At 38.1% G+C, this 19,590-nt stretch overlaps 1 protein-coding gene across 3 annotated transcripts in view; it reads left to right on the plus strand.

The window, feature by feature from the left end:
• The first annotated feature begins 689 nt into the window (after positions 1 to 689).
• The window catches only part of LOC306885958 (CAP-Gly domain-containing linker protein 4-like), a 70,965-nt gene continuing 52,064 nt past the window's right edge, over positions 690 to 19,590 (plus strand). For all 3 annotated transcript variants that reach the window (XM_079442790.1, XM_079442791.1, XM_079442792.1), the window contains exons 1-7: positions 690 to 817; positions 6,477 to 6,623; positions 7,234 to 7,373; positions 8,861 to 8,954; positions 9,088 to 9,249; positions 9,354 to 9,472; positions 16,701 to 16,946. In XM_079442790.1, the coding sequence (XP_079298916.1) occupies positions 6,491 to 6,623; positions 7,234 to 7,373; positions 8,861 to 8,954; positions 9,088 to 9,249; positions 9,354 to 9,472; positions 16,701 to 16,946 (894 nt within the window). In that variant the 5' untranslated portion in view covers positions 690 to 817; positions 6,477 to 6,490. The remainder of the gene's footprint in view (positions 818 to 6,476; positions 6,624 to 7,233; positions 7,374 to 8,860; positions 8,955 to 9,087; positions 9,250 to 9,353; positions 9,473 to 16,700; positions 16,947 to 19,590) is intronic.

The following is a 19,590-nucleotide window of genomic DNA, read 5'->3' on the forward strand; positions in this document are numbered from 1 at the left end:
ACACACAAACACACACACACACACACACACACGTTGGTTTTTGTGGTTTATGGGGACTCTCCATGGGCGTAATGGTTTTTATACAGAACAAACTGTGTGTGCTATTGCCCTACACCAACCCTACACCTAAACTTAGCCCTCACAGGAGACTTTTTGCATTTTTAGATAAAAAACCCCCCACAATTTAGTATGTTTTTTAAGCCTTTTGAATTACTGGGACATAGGCAGTGTCCTCATAAACCACCTTCATATTGTAATACCTCTGTCATACCCATGTCATTATACAAATTTGTGTCCTCATAAACCACATAAACATGCACACACACACACACACACACACACACACGCACGCACACACACACACACACACACACTAAACAATGCATCTCTATTTCTTCTTATTATTCTTATTATTTTTAATCTTATCTTTTTTTATATTTTATTTTAATGATCTCTATATTAATAACAGTCTGAGTAATCCTTGGAAAGGGGTTGTAATAAAATTCACATCTAAACTCTCTATAAGTTTTACATTGGGTGAAGTGTGTAGGACAAAATATACTATTATTATTATTATTATTATTACACACCGTTACAGATGCAGTGAAGAGGATTTTTTTTATTATTATTATTTTTATTTTTTTGCAGTGAAGAGGATTTGTAATCTTCCCCTGCGCTGAGTGACGTCTGTATTACGTCACGACGTCGGAAGTGAATCCGATCAAGTCGAAGTCGCCAGAAGATAAAATGAAAACATGATCACGAAGCCGACGATCCAAAGAGAGAAAATGCGGTTTTCTATTTCATAAAGAGACAGGTATTTGCTCGCTGTTGTCAGCATATTTCGACTTTCTAATGTCTGTATTTGATGTGCATTTAATGCAATCGATTGATGAATTGATGCATGGTGTTGCAGAATATGCATAACTGTAAGTTAGTAATGTTCTGTTTAGTAAACTAACATAATCGTGCAGGGCAAATGCATGCAATTATGCAGTGTTTGTGATAATAACAGTCTAAACTGGACTGGTGCTCTGCTGATCCACGGCAAGCATCTGTGTGTTATGTAATAAGGTATTTACATTTATAAAGGTCAGCCGGAAACACAAGCAGTAGTTTTGGCTATAAAAATCACATCTTGCAAAAATAAACCTTACAGAAGTACTCTGTAAGTGGTAGTTACGCGGTAAAGTGATGTCGAAAGTGAAGAAAAGAAAGATGCCCTGCTAATTACAGAGTATCAGGACTTACCATGGTATTACCACGGCATGTTTGTGTTTGAAGAAGAAGAAGAAGGTAATTTAGTTGCTTGGTGACTGGCTAAAATGCTCATAAAGTAACTTTAATAGTTATTTTTTTCTCTCTTCACTAATATAATGATATAATATGCTGAAAACTAACCTGTTGATTGGTTTTCTTCCTGTGACAGTTTCAATATATGACAGCCGTTTTAATAATAAACAAGAATTCAATTTAGTCTGTCATGAGTAAATAGCTATGTGAAAGAAGTTTGCGATTGAAAAGCCTATATTGGTCGTAACTAATAGCATATATTATTAGTGTGTCTTAAGCCAAGTTCACACTACAGGACTTTACACGTCGGCAGATTGCTGTGCTGTTCAGACTACATGACTTGATTGTCTGTCTTTTAGTCGTTGTGGCGTTCACACTACATGACTTTATGTAAATTATCCGCAACCAGGGGTTACACACTACACGAGCTGACAACAACTCTGTCACCCAACTACTCGATTCGGTCCCTAAACCACGTTTTGTCATGAAAACACGCGAGAATTGACCGTTCGCAAAGAGCTTTATATATATAAATATGTAAATATAAATATGTGCTGAGGGTTAAGCTGTGCTGTTGTTGGCTGCCATGGTAACGGCAATAAGCTGAGGTATTTAAAAGTGCTTGTTTTGCTTACCAGAAAATCTGCTCATGCACTGTATGGCTTGCAGCGCTAAAGTTAAATGAGTGTTAAATAATAAAATATGTTAAAAAGTGTGCTCTTATCATTCTGTGGACAAAATCCCGTGAACTTCGCCCCGATCGGGAGCTGTATATGCACATGTGCGCGCATCTGTTTTCATTGCAGGTTAACCGCGAGCTTCATGTCATCTTCCACTCATTAAACTATGACCGGTCCCTTACTGCAAAAAGACGGTCACTGCGACACTCGCAAATTGATGAAACTATGACGCTATTTGCTATTTAAAACCATTTTCATTGGTTTCACGTTATATTGTGGGCTCGGAAAATATGTAAATGCACATGCCCAGTAGCCGCAGCTGTATCCCTTCTAACCTTAACCACAAATCAGACAGGAGTAGATTAACTTCGGTGGACTTAAAATGATGTGTTCCGCGGTTGAAATTAAACACCTTCTGATGTTTATTCATGTTCATTTCGTGCATTAAGTAAATATGAAAAGATGATCGGTTCACATGTTTGAACTGAGGCAATACAGTGATCTGTCACGACACATTGAAGAGCCACAAAAAGGTATTTATTGTTTGAATTTCTTTAAAAATTACTCGATTTAAAAGCTGAGAGTCCTGAGATCTTGTTTCATATGAGCAGTAACCTGCTCGGTCTTCTCTGTCGGTGTGTGTTTCCTCTTTGCTCTGCGATGTGTTTTTCACTGCGTGAGATAGAGTGTAGTGTGAGTGTTTGTCGGTCATGGCAACAGTAACTATTGATGGTTAATAAAAAATATAGCAGCCAAAAGCCTGTGAAAGAAGCTTATGTGCAAAAATATAAGCATTTTCTTTCAGCGAAGTTGCTGCTGTTTTTCTTCCGGTGACCTCAACCCATGCCTTGCTCTCTCATTGGCTGTAGCTCGTCACCACACCTGACACCACGTGATGTCGAGTCAGCTGACCGGTCCAGATATTTGGCATGCTAGATATTTGTTTCGGCGACACGTCAGCGAGCGTCTTTGATGCATCGTTGTGTAGTTCACACATAAAGATCGCGGAGCTCCGATCACCCGCAGATTTCCCCCCCGATTACAGCCCGACCTGTCGGCGAGCTCGTTAACTTGCAAATCAGGCTTAAAATCCTGTAGTGTGAACTAGCCTTTAGCTGCACACTATAAGACTCAAGTTTTTTTTGTTGGCAGATAAATAAATAAATAACCATCAGAGAATGTTCTCTTTATTAGTTTTACCTTGCTGTCACATTGGTATTTTATGCTTGTAAAAATAAAATCTAAATGCAACATTTCTAGAATGTTATAGCTATGTTACATCATGGGAACATTCTGTTTTTCCTTTGGAATCACCCTTTGTGTTCTTTTAGTTTCGTAGAGTGGCCCAGCTGACCTGACTAACAAAGCAACAAAAGCTCTAGTCACAAGAAATGCTCTCAATACATATAAAGCTCTTATGTAACAGATGTAGTATGTAACTTAAATCCTGTCTTTGTGTATTCTGGTTTTGTACTTCAGTATTGTCATGTCTTGCCTTTTCTGATACTCATTTAGCTGTCTGGTCTCTATTATGATCCTGTTTTTTTTTTTTTTTTAAACCTCTGATCTATTAGACGAGTATTTACTCCGTTTGGGGTGTTTTTTTTTTGCTGTGCAGGCGCTGTAAGTGTTGTTTGCTTATAATGAACATAATTCTATAATGCCAGATATTCTTGGTTGTTTGTGGTTGCCATGTAAAGGAAATGATGGCACAGTGTTTCAGAGGAGATGAGCGGTTTATTTCTGTAGAGATGATGAGTACATAAAAAAAAAAAAGTCAATTTAATATGTAAAAAAACAAGTTGCACATTTCTGAATTTATATTCTATTGTGGATAATTCATCATCAAACTAATCTTTTTTTTTATTTTTATTGTGTTCCTTGTTCTTTGTGTTTTCCTTTTTTTTCCGGCTGGAGAATAAGGGCTCTTTTATTACACCCAAAGCTGTGTGAGTGGGATATTTTAAGCAGCTTTGTAATTCAGTGTGCTGTGGCCCAGAATGAGGCTGTGGCTAATGATGTCTGTTCATTGAGATTGCGTGCTCAGTAGCTGATGGCTTTATTAATAACTCGGCCTGTCAATTTTCATTTTAATGGAATTAATTATATATGTTTATTAATCAAATTGATCTCAGTTAATTACTGATATCAACATTTGTCAAAAAATCACACAAATGAAGACCGTGTTGGACATCACATAATTGCGCATGGACAACACCGTAACAAAACCCAAAAATGAAAACTTCATCCAACTCACCATCATGCTGTTCTGAACCCGTATGACTTTATTTTTGCTTATTCCATATATCATGAATTGTAACTTGATACATTTACCATGATATACAGGCAGAAAAAAAAATACTGCACTCTTCTATTCACACTTGGGTATGCTTTTCACAACAACTCTCTTTCTCAATCTCTTTAAGTAGCCATGATGGTTGGATGGATGGATGGATGGATGGATGGATGGATGGATGGATAGATAGATAGATAGATAGATAGATAGATAGATAGATAGATAATTATCTATCTTTAGGCATCATTTTACCTTAGTGTGACATTTCAGAGCTTATCAATGCCTTTTAAGAAAAAAACTAAACAAACAAACACACAAAATATTAATAAAAAAGAAATAAGGAGTGACTTAATTTTATCCATTGGTTGTTATTTGGGTTGTGAAAAGTGAGAATTGCATACCAGAATGAAAGCAGGTCTGAATGCAGCACAGCCTTGCATAGTCCATAATTCATGGCTTTTTTTATACACTACCATTCAAAAATTTGATTATGATTTTTTTTGGTAAGTTAAATTGATCAAAATGTCAAAATGTTTATATAAGCTGCACAAAGCATTAATGAAGACTAGAGTAATGATGACCGCTGAATACATTACAGAATAAATTAAGTTTTGAAATATAGTTTTAAACTATAAAACTGTTTTAAATGATATTTGATGATAATAAATAATAGGGAATGCACGATATTATCGGACTGATATCGGAATCGGCCGATAATGGCTTTAAATGTAAATATCGGTCTCGGCCCGATATGAAAAATTATGCCGATATGTCTTGCCGATAAGAGGAATACCTTAACTCACATGTGCTCAGGGTGTCCTAACGATTAGATCACATCAACAGTGTGACTCATTTTTGAAGCAGTTTTGTCTGAATGACTATTAGATTCACTCTTTTGTATCGCTGCATTTAATCAATGAAAGCACGTACAGAATGACGCGTTCGGTGTATAAACAGTAAAAGCACATGCAGCAGCAGCCTCCCCCGGGTCCTAATGCCCGTTCAGTAAGGAGTTTTAATCCGCTGTTGGCCTACTTCTAATTCAATTAAAAGTAAAATAGCCTACACAAGTAACATTTAGACTGTATATCTGATTAAATAAAGCAGTAATTGATGTCATAAAATAAAGAGTATATTTTTATTTAAAGATCAGAAGCTATAGCTAACATGAAATAAAAAAATCACAAACATGACGCTTGTAAATTAAATAATTTTAAATATACTGATTTATTCATTAATGTGTAATATGTTTTATTTTTTAAACAAATCATAAGCTCTAAAATATTTTTAGAATTGTTACAACTCTTTTGCTTTAGTCTACACATGTTAAATCTTAAAATAAAATGTTTGGGTTAACTGCATCTTTCTGGGGGGGGAAATGCAGCGATTGATATATATATATATATAATGTATATGTGTATATATATATGTTTATTTATAGTTATTTTCAAAGCTTTAATGTACTGTCCAAAAACCTTCATTATTGTTTATTTAATTCTAACAAATACGTTCTTGTTAAAAACTAACCAAAATTAAACAAATATTTTGCTTATAATTTCTGCACAGGAGAGACTAGGTGTTGTTTCCAAACGAAAGGAAATATATCGGTATCGGCCAAAATGAGTTGGAAAAATATCGGCATATCGGATATTGCCAAAAATCCAATATCGTGCATCCCTAATAAATAATAATGCACACTATGCTGCTATTATTGTTTATTTAATTCTAACAAATACATTCTTGTTAAAAACTAACCTAAATTAAACAAATATTTTGCTTATAATTTCTGCACAGGAGAGACTAGGTGTTGTTTCCAAGCGAAAGGAAATATATCGGTATCGGCCAAAATGAGTTGGAAAAATATCGGCATATCGGATATTGGCAAAAATCCAATATCGTGCATCCCTAATAAATAATAATGCACACTATGCTGCTATTACTGTTTTACTGTATTTTTGATCAAATAAATTCAACCTCAAGAGACTTATTTAATTTTAAAAATCTTAATAACCGCAAACTTATATTTATGATTAATTTGTTCATAGCATATATTAATGTCACTGCATTGTTTTAATTAATTCATTATTTTATCTATTTTTCCCTGTCCTCAATAAAATCTTATTTCCTTTATAGTTCTTTATTTTTTTAAGCATTTTTATAATGTTTCCACAGATATTAATGTTTTTGTTGAATATTTTTGTGTTTAGGTGGTGAGAGGGAAATGACCAAGGAGGATGTGCTGAGGGAGTCTTCAGAGAGAGACTCGGTCCCGGGACGGTACAGCATTATTTCCCATAACTCTGAGAGACCTGTGATCCATCAGGTGGCATCAGCGCCCATGCCTTCAGACTGCGGTGAGTGTGCGGGTCTGCGTGCGTGCATCACTCATCGAGTTTCACATGAAATGTCGTTTCGCTTTCAGTTTGACATTTAAGCCCCTGTGAAAATGTTCTCGTGCAAGCTTTTAAGTGGGTCACACCAAAAATGCTGACGCTTTGGTTATTTATCTCATCAAATTCTGTCTGCGGCTGTACAGCGATGGATTTTTTTTTTTTTCCGTTTAGGGGCGGCCTGGCCAATAAACAAACAACTTATTTAGCTGTTTTCTGAAGTGTAGCTTTATTTATGAAGTAAAGTTTAGACCCTAAATTGTGGACTTTGCTTAAGCTGCTGTAAAAGTGAAGTATTGACAAGGTCACAGAAATTATTTTTCAATTTTCTGCCTGTCAGCACTGATACATCATTCCCTCTCTGTACTCGCTTTTCATTCACTCTCACACTTCACTTTAATTCACTTCAAACTGAGCTGTTTAACTGAATTTGAGTGATCGGGCTCTGGCATGCTCAGCATGGATAAATCAAAATGAATAGGTTTTGAAATAATCATTTATATTGACTCATGCTGATTTTTTGTTTCTGAGGTTCATTTGAAGATCTTACAGATTTAACTGTTCTGTTTTGCAGAGTTCTCTTTCTTTGACCCAAATGATCCTCTGTGTCGGGAGGTTCTGCTGGATCCTCGGACCACTGTTCCCGAGCTCTTCGCTGTTCTCAGACAGTGGGTTCCCCAAGTTCAGCGGAATATTAGTGTCATTGGCAACGAGGTCAGAGTTATTCTGAGTCTCAGTCTCAAGGTCTTTAAAGATGAAATGTAATGATGTATAATTGAATAAAACCAAAATTACGGTTACTTTCTAAACTATTTTTTTATCAGCTGGCATACAATAAAAAGGATGACCAAAGTCCGATTAAAAAAAAAAATAAATTCTGTTACTTAACATAAAATAAGCATTACCTGAAACACGAAAACAAACAACTAACTAATTTAGTTTCAGATAGTTGCCAACAATGAAAACATATATGATGTGGCGAGGGAGGCCTTTTACCTCTTAATTTGATTAATACTGGTTCACAAGAATCACTTAAGTAAAGTTAAAATATATTTATTTTAAAAATACATAAAGAATAATTTAGTAAAATAATAATAACCATGCACAAATGCGATCCCATAATCATTTAATACAACTTTTCAGTAGCAATAAATTGTTTTATATGATTAGTGTAATATTTAACAATTGTTTTATTATAAATATGGTGATTTTCTATAAGATGGGCAGCCAGCTTTAATTATTTCCACCATCTATCCATTTTATGTCAACTAATGGAAAAGTCAGCTGGTGATTTATTATTATGTCAATTATTGTGACATATTTGCGCCAACAAAAGGAGGCACTTTATACAACAATTACCAAACTTTGACACGTTCATAAGTTTTTGAAGAACTGTTGATTTAATGACCTGTGCTATGCTGCAAATCACACCTTTGGGAGAGGGAAAAAAATAATATATTTGGTCATTTTAATTATTCTACCGAATAATTCATTTTTAAATTGCTACAAAAATGTCATAAAATAAATGAATACAAATGAAAATTAATTAAATATGCCGGGGATCACACTGAGGATCTGCCAAGTTTTCAAGAGCATAATGTAATGTGGTTGTTTAGAAAAGTGCTGCGGTGAGTTTTTGGGACATCTAGTGGTTTAAAAGAAAATGAAATCAAACTCACCTGTTCTGCTTTATTTTCCAAATGTTGCCTGCATAAGCAGCTTCCTAGATTTTGAACAGAACCGCAAGAGTTGTGCTGAGGTAACACTCAGAACAACCCTGCAGCAATGTTAAATAACACAAGAACCATTCACAATTTCTTCAGATGTATAAATCTAATTGGTGCATTTATTTTTCCTAAAAAAAAAAATGTTCAGAGGAAAGGAATGCAATTACATTTTGAGGAAAAATTGTTAAAGCAAACATTTCTTTTTCTTCCGAAGAAAAAAAAAACTTGAAAAAACACACACTGATGAATTGTGTGTAACAAGGCCAGGGACATTTACCATCTAAACAGGGTCAATTTTAATTTCATGTTTTCTTGCAACTGTCATAAAACATACTCACACACTCCCCCACCCTGAGTGTCAGGCTCTGTTGACTGAAATATTATCTGGTCTCTAATATTGTCTCTGTCAGCATGAAATCTTTAGCTGGATGTCCTTGCTGTATGTATTCAAGTGAGTTTTTCCTTGTTCTGTAGATTCTGAAAAGAGGCTGTGGTGTCAATGACAGAGATGGTCTCACTGACATGACTTTGCTGCACTACTGCTGCAAGGCAGGAGCTCCAGGAATAGGTGAGCATGTATTTCATTGAATAAAATTGAATTAACATTTCTTTGTGATAGTTTACTTCAGTAGAAATCTCATGGACAGATCACTGATCCAGCACAGCACAAGAACTGATATGACAGTCACATCTGATTGCAGGTGACGCTGAGAGTGCTGCCAGTTTTGCCCGTCAGCTGTTGTCGCTGGGAGCCGAGCCGTCCTTGCGCAGCCGTTGGACGAACATGAACGCTCTCCACTACGCCGCATATTTCGACGTCCCTCCTCTCATCTGTGTGGTTCTGCAGGCGTCACAGCCAGGAGGTGAGGAGAGATATTGGAATGACAGTGGGAATCAAAATTGCAGTTTGAATCTCATGGCAAACTCAAGTGCTTGCGTGATGATGTCTGTATGTGGTCTGTTTCAGAGGTGGATGCGACCTGCAGTGATTTTGACTTTGGCACTGCGCTGCACATCGCCGCCTCAAACCTGTGTACCTCTGCAGTGAAGTGTCTGCTAGAGCTGGGAGCCAACCCTGCTTTTAGGGTTTGTGATTTTCTTTATGGCTACTAACAAAGCAAATTGAAATGCAGCTGTCTTTGTTAGTTATTCAAGTATTTATTGTAAACCTGCTTTCTCATGATAGAGCTGTGACACTGAAAGTAATACACAAGTTTACTATGCATAAGAGCAATGTCAGCAACAACACTCTGGCTTGAAACTGGTCTACATCATGCCCTGACATAGACCAGTTTTGAAGATAAAGAGAATAAGAGGAATTAATACAATATTTTAAAATGATTGTGCATTAGATAATAACAGTGACTATAATTATTAAGAAATTATTATTATTTCCATGGCTTTAAAATGTAAGTGTAGGGAAGTACAATTTTTAGAATAATAGCATATTTTATGAAAACAGATTATGTTTTGAATAATAATAATAATACATTATTGCAGAATGACTATGTTATAATATTTATATTTGGTAATTATTATTATTTTCATGGCTTTAAAATGTAAGTGTAGGGAAGTACAATTTTTAGAATAATAGTATATTTTAGGAAAACAGATTGTTTTTAATATAATAATAATAATAATAATAAAGTATTTTGAAATGACTGATTTTATATTAATGATAAAATACTTACATTTCTAAATTTATTATTATTACTATTATTATTATTGCTGTTGTTTCTATACATGTTTTTAAATTGTTCAACAAATAGTGTGGGGATGTAGATTTTTATAATAATAAAAATGATAATAGTATTTTTTTTCCAGAAATAAAACAAAATATTAAATTATTCTTCAAAAATACAAATAAATAAATGTGCATCTACTGTGAAAAAAAAGAAAAAATGTCTACATAGTTCTTTTAAATGGATGGTTGTGTGGATAGTTTGATAGATGGATAAATGGATATATGAAGTGAGCACAAGGGGTCAGGCTGATGCACACACTCGCACATTCACAGCCAGCTTTATTATTTTCCTTTCAGTCTGTCCCATCAGCACAGCGGTAAATTAGCCACGCTCATTTCTCTCCCTGAACTCATTTTACACTCACGGAGCGTCACCGCCAGGGGTCATTCTCCTCACAAACAGCAGATGGCACTGAATTATTGATATTATTTAAACTTTTGTAAAATGCATGCATTTCAGTTCAGCTGGTCTTTTAGTAGGGCGTTAGTCAGAGAGGTTTGTTTGCATGTAAAGGGTTTATCAGCTCTGCTGCCAGAACATAAAATAGGAACCGGCGTGATGCTTGACTTTTGCTGTTATTTCTTCTCCGTTGTGAGGCAGCCAGAGTTTTCCATCCTTCATTTTCTACCCCACGTTATCTCTGCCAGTAGTGCGGCTTGTTTGTTGCCAGTGTTTTTCTCTGGGCATCTGTCCATTGCTCGTCAGTCAGGAGATGTTTTTTAGCTCGGTTTTTGTTTCTCAACCAACACTCTAATAGAGATATCGTCAGTGCGGGGAAACAAACATCAAATCATCTGATAACGTCGTAACAACAGGCTTGGCAGACTTTCGTGTCTGTGGAGAACGTTCTGGAGCAGCTGAGGTTTAGCCATACAAATATGCCATGTTGCCAAGCAACAACACTGACAATAGGAAACAAAGGTAGAATATGCGGGAAAAGGAGTTTGGAAAATAGCAAACTATTGTTGCTCACCGTCACCTGATTACACCTGTTTTGGCCAACAACTTTTTACATTGCACAGTGATCCTTTTGACTATTTCAAATAGATTGTTTTGTTTTTTTCTTCATCTTCATCCATTGTCTCTTATGATATTGCATATGCCTGCAAGTGGAGTTATATGACCATCTCAGTGAGTCATCCTTCATCTGACAGGCGTGGAGCTTTACATCTATATGATGCTAAACCAGAGTAGCTGATCTTTCTGCAGACAGTTTTGCTAACCACTAGGGTGCAGTCTTGCGCAGTGGAAATGAGGTACACTAAGGAAATGGGCTGAACTTTTTTTTTAAGGTGCAGTGTCAGCTTCAGTTTCAGAAAATATCATTTTGTTGTTTGCTCTTTGAGGAGCATAATCAGATGTCACCTTTGAATAATTGTGGAAATTCCTGCATTACATAAGCAGTGATTGAGGCAATGAGCCGTTTCACACTAATTATGTAAAAAAAAGAAAAAGAAAAGACAGTTCTGTGGCTGTATTTTCCAGCGTACTGTGGTCATGCTTCATGACCTTTATCTTCTGGGCATCGTTTCATTATTAGCAAACCCCTCAGGCCTCCTCGACAGAAGATGATTTCATTTGGTGACACAAAGTGATGATTCAGCAGTTTGTGTTTGTTGAATTTATGCATGATTTACTGTATATATGGATTAGAAGATGAGCAATGCATGTAAACCTCTGATTATTGTATAATTTACCATATTTTAAGGACATAGCGATCGACGTTTCTACAAAGGAGCTTTCCAAACTGCCTACTTGCTGAGTACCAGTGTCATGCTAACAAACTCCTGTCACGATGATGGTGATAAATATGTATTCAGCATCGTTTTGGATGCAGTTCAACATTAACGTTAGCTGACGAGAATATAACCTAAGCACAGGTTAGAGGGGTGCTACTTGTCAGGACATTCAGACCAACAGTCAGCATATCTCCCATCAGTGTGCGCCTGCATCATCCATCTCTTGGATATTTTTTTTGACTGACGAACAAAGTCACAACCCTTTCAGTTTTCTGTGATTCAGCTAAAAAAAGATCAAAGTGAAGGTTCGGGGAGTGTGTGTTTGTGATGGCACAAGCACAATTTGCAGCTTTTTTTCTCAGCTGTAGAAAAGCTACCTTCCAGAACCTACTTCCGTACATGCACGGAAATCGGTACACACATGTAAGTCTGAGTTTGAAGAAATAATTAATAGTATAATGTTTCCTTTGATAAAGAGTGAAAACAGATTTAGTTTTTCTGCAATTAAGCGACTAATTACATTTTGATTGACTAAGCCTCCTCTGGTCGACTAACGGTTAGTTGACTTTTGGGGGTGGCCCTTCTGAACACACAGCATTTCAAAATATCCCTCCAGTTGATAGCATATGGAAAAATCAGGTGTGCTTCACACTTCCTGAAAAGTTATGCCAAAACAGTTTAATCGCCCCCTGGTGGCTGGCAGCAGTAGAGGTCATGAACTCCACCCTCTCAATGTAAACGAATGAGATGTGAACCACATGGAGATATGTTGTCCATCTTTTTTAAATTATTTTTGGCAAAAACAGACAGTCAACGCATGCTCACAAGAAGGTTTCATCCTTGTCAAGTGTTTGTGCCATTTCTCTCTTTATTAAAAATTATGAATGATAAAAATTAATTTGAGGGTATTTCTTAATCCTCTCATACGAGCACTCATTGTCTGTTATTGTTGTGGTCTCCAGTAGTTTGTTGTTGCTGTTGTCTCATCTTCTTCTCCCATCTCCATTTCTCCACACTAGAGAGCGTAACGTTAGCATGTTGCTAAGCTAACAAGGCAATTTTTGATGCTTTGTCTGCCATGTTTTTTTATTTCTTCACTGAACTTGGCATAATACATTCTGTGATTTCCTTAATCTATATATCAGATGCTGCTTCATAATTTGGCCAAAGCTATTTTTTTTCTACCTCTGATTGAAGTTCATCCATGAGGCCTTAAAATGCTGTCTAGGTAGATCACTTACTAGATTTTGGAACAGAGCTATTTTCTCACGCTGTGGTAGTAAAAAACTCAGTTGATGTATGGAGCTGCATGAGGCAGCGGTGTTGTTTATCTATTATTCCATTACAAATTGAGAGCCCTTAGTTTCCAGTTGTCAGGAGCTCTACATTTATATGTGTCTGAAGATGGAGAGCAACTCCAACACAGTACCCTGCTGTCTAAGAAATGTGTGGTACATCAAACCCTTTCAGCTTTTCTCGGTGTGATGAAAGGCTCTCAAAATGGATGTCCCAAACATGGACTCCCTCATCCACATGTTAATGAGCACAGGGAATGAGGCTGGTGAGATGGGCAAGCACATTAAGCCTAAAGCCCACAGAGAGCCAATGGGCCGAGGAAAAGTGAAACCCAGTTACTGCTCGCCAGCCAAGCCATGTCAAGGACGACGCATTTGTTTTGGCTATCTTCTTTGTCTGGTTCCAGCTCGGTGCCTGCCACAACACATTGTTGGATAAGACAGAAGGGCACAAGAAGTCCACTACTCAGGCAGTTGGCTGTGTAATACATTTAAAAATGGTGTTGAGCCGTGCTGTAGTAGAGGCATTGAGCTGTTTGGCTGGAGGGGGCTGATGAGACATACTGTTAAATATTTTCATCTACTGTGCAAGCTCTTGCTGTGTCTTTGCATTCAGTGATTCAGTTTAGCTTGCACCAGTACTTTCTGTATTTTCCAGAAATGAAGTCGCACTGGGTCAAAATCACATTGAGAAAAAAAAAAAAATCAGTTGAGTTGCATCGTTGTGTAAGCTGCATTGTATTACTACATTATGAATCTATGTAAATAAACATTATTATGTAAACAAATAAATGTAAAAAAAAAAAAAAAAAGAGTATTTATAAAGAGTATTAGCTCATGTATTTTTGTTCCCCTAACTCCATTACAAATGTAAATTTAACATTGTTCAGAACAGGAATAAAAAAAAATGAAAATAACAATATATATATATATATATATATATATATATATATGTATGTATATATATGTGTATGTAATAAAAAGGGGCTAAAAGCCCACCTTAAGAAAAAATGTGCTATTCACTGCGCCTGCATTTAGTCATTTAGCAGACACTTTTATCCAAAGTGACTTGCAAATGAGGACAATAGAAGCAATCAAAACCAACAAAAGAGCAACAACATGCAAGTGCCATGACATGTCTCGGTTAGCCTAACACAGTACATGTAGCAAGTTTTTTTTTTTTTTATAAAATAGAATTAGAATAGAGAGTGCTAGAGTTAGAGGGTCAAATAAAGGTGGAAGAGATGTGATTTTATTTTCTTGAAGATGGCTAAGGATTCAGCTGCTCGGATTGAGTTGGGCAGGTCATTCCACCAGATGGGAACAGTTAATGAAAAAGTCAGTGAAAGATATGGGGTGCAGAGCCAGAGGTGGTTTTGTAGGCAAACGAGCAGCTATTGGTAGCCAGTGCAAATTGATGAACAGAGGTGTGATGTGCATTCTTTTCGGCTCATTAAAGATTAATCTTGTAGCGGCATTTTGTATTAATTGTAGAGGTTTGATGGAATTGGCTGGAAGACCTGCCAAGAGAGCATTGCAATAGTCAAGATCTGAATCTAGCCATTGTTATGTCAACAAATGGAAAAGTCAGCTATCTATTAATTATCATGTTAATTACTGTGCGCCTTTAGCCCCAACAGCAGGGGTGCTTTTTACACCAAATACCAGACTTTTACATATTCTTTTGTTATTTAAAAACTGTTGCTTTAATTATCTTAAACAAAACTGAAAATCATAAAGAAGACCTTTGTCTCAAAATATATGCATCAATTTTAGCGGTTCTCATTTGCTACTTAAATCTACAACATTTTAAAGAACATAAAATATTAGATCAAGAAAGCACAACATCATCTTTGCGCTGCTGCAAGTGATCGCGTCAGAGATCAGACAAATATACACGTGCATCTTGAAAAGCGGATGTTTTGGAAAGTGCTACGCCACGATTTTGTGCCATCTAGCGGTTTAGATGAAAATAATATCAAAGGCGCCTTTTACCCCGGGGCGCCTTTAGCCCCGTTGGACCCTATATACAGTATATATAAAGTGTAAAACAAACATAAATTATAGTGGCATTCAATATAATTATTATAAATGCCAATCCTAAATTATTTAAAGTGAAACTGGAAATGTTCCATAGAAAGAAACTTGGGCTCATGTAGCCTCTCTCATTCGGCACAAATCCAAATGTGTGCACTTTGCAAATGTGTTGTGGGTTTGACGGTATAATTGCATTATATAAGCTGCTTTGGAATATAAGTTACAGCACATTTCAGATGATAAAAAAAAAAAGGTGACTCAGATTCTTGGAAATAAGGTGACACTTATTTTTAATAACATGGCAGCTGAGCTGTAGCTTTTCCAATAAATAATATTTTTTTCTTTTACAGGTAGCAGTTTAGCATGACTAAATGCTGCATATTAAATTATCTTTTTATGAAAAAAAAAACAGACACTTAAGTCAGCAATCAATAGTGAACTCTTTAAGCAGCCTGCAGCATTTTGCAATAGATTGTTTTTTTTTATTGTTGAATTTGTTTAGCAATATCTGCTAAACCATGCAACCCTCAACATAAAATAATCTCTGTATTGCTTTTAATAATAAATACATTTAGAGGTAGATAGTCATGTCGTAATCCCCCCCCCCCCCCCCAATCTAGTTATATAATTATAATTTCTAGTTGTATTTATTGTGATATCATGCGTTTGAGTTTGAGGCAGCCATCCTAATCGTGGGAAGTCGTGGCCTAATGGTTAGAGAATTGGACTCGTAATCCAAAGGTTGCGGGTTCGAGTCCCCGGGCGGCAGGAATTGTAGGTGGGGGGAGTGAATGTCCAGCGCTCTCTCCACCCTCAATACCACGACTGAGGTGCCCTTGAGCAAGACACCGAACCCCCAACTGCTCCCCGGGCGCTGCAGCATGGCTGCCCACTGCTCCGGGTGTGTGTTCACGGTGTGTGTGTGTGTGTGTGTGTGCATTTGTTCACTACTCACTGCTGTGTGTGTGCACTTGGATGGGTTAAACGCAGAGCACCAATTTCGAGTATGGGTCACCATACTTGACAATACGTCACGACTACTAATTGAGATCCTAATTAAAATTGTCATGAAAATACTGTCAGTTGCATGATAAAAAAAAAAAAAAGTTTCTCCTTAAATAGCTTCAATTTGGTTAGACACATTATGTTAGTTGTTGGTAGTGAAATTAAAAGATTTGTTTGACTGCAGCTTAACTATTTTACATTATAAGTAGTTTGTTAGCTAGAGTTTCCCTAAAGGTGACTCGTGGTATATAGAGACGGGTGATAAATGAAAGGAAGAGCCATCCTGGAAATCAATACAAAGTTGTTCTGAGAGATCTCACTTATTTTATAATGATCCTGTGATGCCTTATGTGGTGTCCCTAAACCTTACTAGGACACTTTATGTTGTTTTTTTCCTTTAACTTGTTGCTATTTCATTTAGGATGTTTTTGTCATTTACGTGTGTTTTTAGACATGCTTTCATTCAACCTTTAACAACCTCTTATGTTTTTAGAATGATAAGGGCCAGTGTCCGGCTGATGTTGTTCCAGAGCATCTAGACATGCTTCTTGAAATAACTGATGCTGCGGTCCAGGCTAAAGAGTTGCGCGCACTGCTGCAGGAGGTCCTCCCCAGACCTGATGCACTCATCCCGCTCCTGCCTGTCCGACCTCCGGGTTTCCTCTCGGAAAAAGCTCGTTCACAGCTTTCAAGTATGGGACTTCATATTGGAGACAAAGTTATCATTGCTGGTCAAAAGGTACTGCATAATTCTTAATTTCTTTGACCATGTAATGAGCAAATATATTTGATGTTTTTCTCAATATTTTGATTTGTTTATTTGCACCCTCGGATTCCAGATTTTTAAATAGTTGTATCTCAGACAAATATTGTCCTATACATCAATGGAAAGCTTATCAGATGATGTGTAAATCTCAGTTTAAAAAAAAGAAAATTCACCCTTATGACTGGCGCCTCTCAGTAAAGATGGCGCCGAGCATGGCAGCCGTGTTGCGAGCTCCAAGAAAACTCTGCAGTTTTTCTTATGTTTCTTATGTTTTATTTGTTATTCTGTTGTTTCACGTGTTAGATGTTGTCAGTATAACTGTCTACGATAGACACACGCTTTTAAACATTGGTTCCTTCGTCGCGCAACGCAAACCGGACTTTGAGTTCCTGAACGCCGGCGCCTTGTTTACAGACACCGCATCAGAGCCCTTTGTCTGGGCCGCACGATCGCGACCGAGGAAACGCCGCCGGAAAAGGGGGAAGAGAGCCGGCGTCCTTGTCAGACTCAGACGCCGTCCCCTCCGACCTCCTCTCCCAACTATTTTGCTGGCTAACGTTCAGTCACTGGACAACAAACTCTGTGAACTGCGGGCACGCATCTCATACCAACGGGAAACAAGGGACTGCTGCATTATTTGCCTCACAGAAACCTGGATGTCTGCAGTGGTTCCAGACTCAGCCATCGAGCTTACGGGGTTCTCCGTGCACCGCTCGGACAGAACGAAAGAGCTCACAGGGAAAAGCAGAGGTGGGGGCGTCTGTTTATTTATCAACAACTCGTGGTGTGATGAAAGGAACCTACACTCTATTAAATCCTCCTGCTCCCCTGATCTGGAATTTCATATGCTTCTGTGTCGACCATTCTGGCTACCGAGGGAATTTACAGCGATCATAATCACAGCTGTTTACATTCCCCCTCAAGCCAACACAGACCAGGCACTCAAGGAACTGTACGGGAATATAAGCGAGCAGGAAACCGCGTACCCAGACGCAGCGTTTATTGTTACGGGGGACTTCAACAAAGCCAACTTCAGAACAATAGCTCCAAAATACTTCCAACACATCACCATCAACACGCGTGGTGATCGTGTACTTGACCACTGCTACTCTCCATTCCGGGACGCCTACAAATCGCTCCCCCGCCCACCTTTCGGCAAATCGGATCACACTTCCGTTCTGCTCCTGCCTGCTTATAGGCAAAAACTGAAACGAGAAGCACCCGCCCTCAGGACAATTCAATGCTGGTCGGACCAATCAGACGCTATACTACAGGACTGTTTTGATCACGTGGACTGGGACATGTTCCGGGCAGCGTCTGATGACGACATAGAGGCGTACTCAGATACTGTAACGTGTTTCATCAGGAAGTGTGTAGAGGATGTAGTACCGACAAAAACAATCCGCATCTACCCCAACCAAAAACCGTGGATTAACAGCGATGTTCGAGCAGCCTTGTCAGCGCGGACATCTGCCTTTAAATCCGGAAACTCTGACGATCACAAAAAAGCCAGTTACGATCTCAGGAAATCAATCAAAGCTGCCAAACGACAATATAAAAACAAAGTTGAAGAACAATTCAAAACCAACAACGCAAGAAGCATGTGGCAGGGTATCAATAACATCACAGATTTCAGAGGGAATAAACCAGCTACTGTGAACATTAGCGCCTCTGTACCGGACGAACTTAATCACTTTTATGCTCGTTTCGAGGCTCACAACACCGCCCACACAGAGCGCGCTCCCGCGGCTGTAGCAGAAGAGGCGAGCGCACTTTCCTTTTCTGTCGCAGATGTAACCCGATCCTTCCGACGGGTGAACATCCGCAAGGCTGTGGGTCCCGATGGCATCCCAGGCCGTGTGCTCCGAGCATGCGCATTTCAACTAGCCGGGGTTTTCACAGACATTTTTAACCTTTCCCTCTCTCTGTCCGTGGTTCCCGCATGCTTCAAAAAATCCACCATTGTGCCCATACCAAAGAAAAATAAAATCACATGCTTGAATGACTGGAGGCCCATTGCTCTGACACCCATCTTCAGCAAATGCTTTGAGAAACTCATCAGAGACTACATCTGCTCTGTGCTGCCTGACTCACTGGATCCCCTACAATTCGCATATCGCAGAAACCGTTCCACAGACGACGCTATTGCCTTCACCCTGCACACTGCTCTCTCCCACCTGGAAAATAAGAACACCTATGTGAGAATGCTGTTTGTGGACTACAGCTCAGCATTCAATACCATAGTGCCTGCCACACTGGTTGAGAAGCTCCAGACTCTGGGACTAAACGGATCTCTGTGCAGCTGGATCCTGGACTTCCTGACGGGCAGATGTCAGGTGTTCAGAATGGGCAACAACACTTCATCCCCGCTGACCCTCAACACTGGTGCTCCTCAGGGCTGCGTCCTCAGCCCACTCCTGTACTCCCTGTACACACATGACTGTACAGCAACACACAGCTCCAACGTCATCGTCAAATATGCTGACGACACAACGGTGATAGGCCTGATCAGAATCAGAATCAGAATCAGAAAGAGCTTTATTGCCAAGTGTGTTTGCACACACAAAGAATTTGTCTTGGTGTTAGGAGCTTCCAGTACAGAAAGTACAAACATAGT

This window comes from Barbus barbus (assembly GCF_936440315.1).
Source record: "Barbus barbus genome assembly, chromosome: 20".
In the NCBI taxonomy this organism is placed as follows: domain Eukaryota; kingdom Metazoa; phylum Chordata; class Actinopteri; order Cypriniformes; family Cyprinidae; genus Barbus; species Barbus barbus.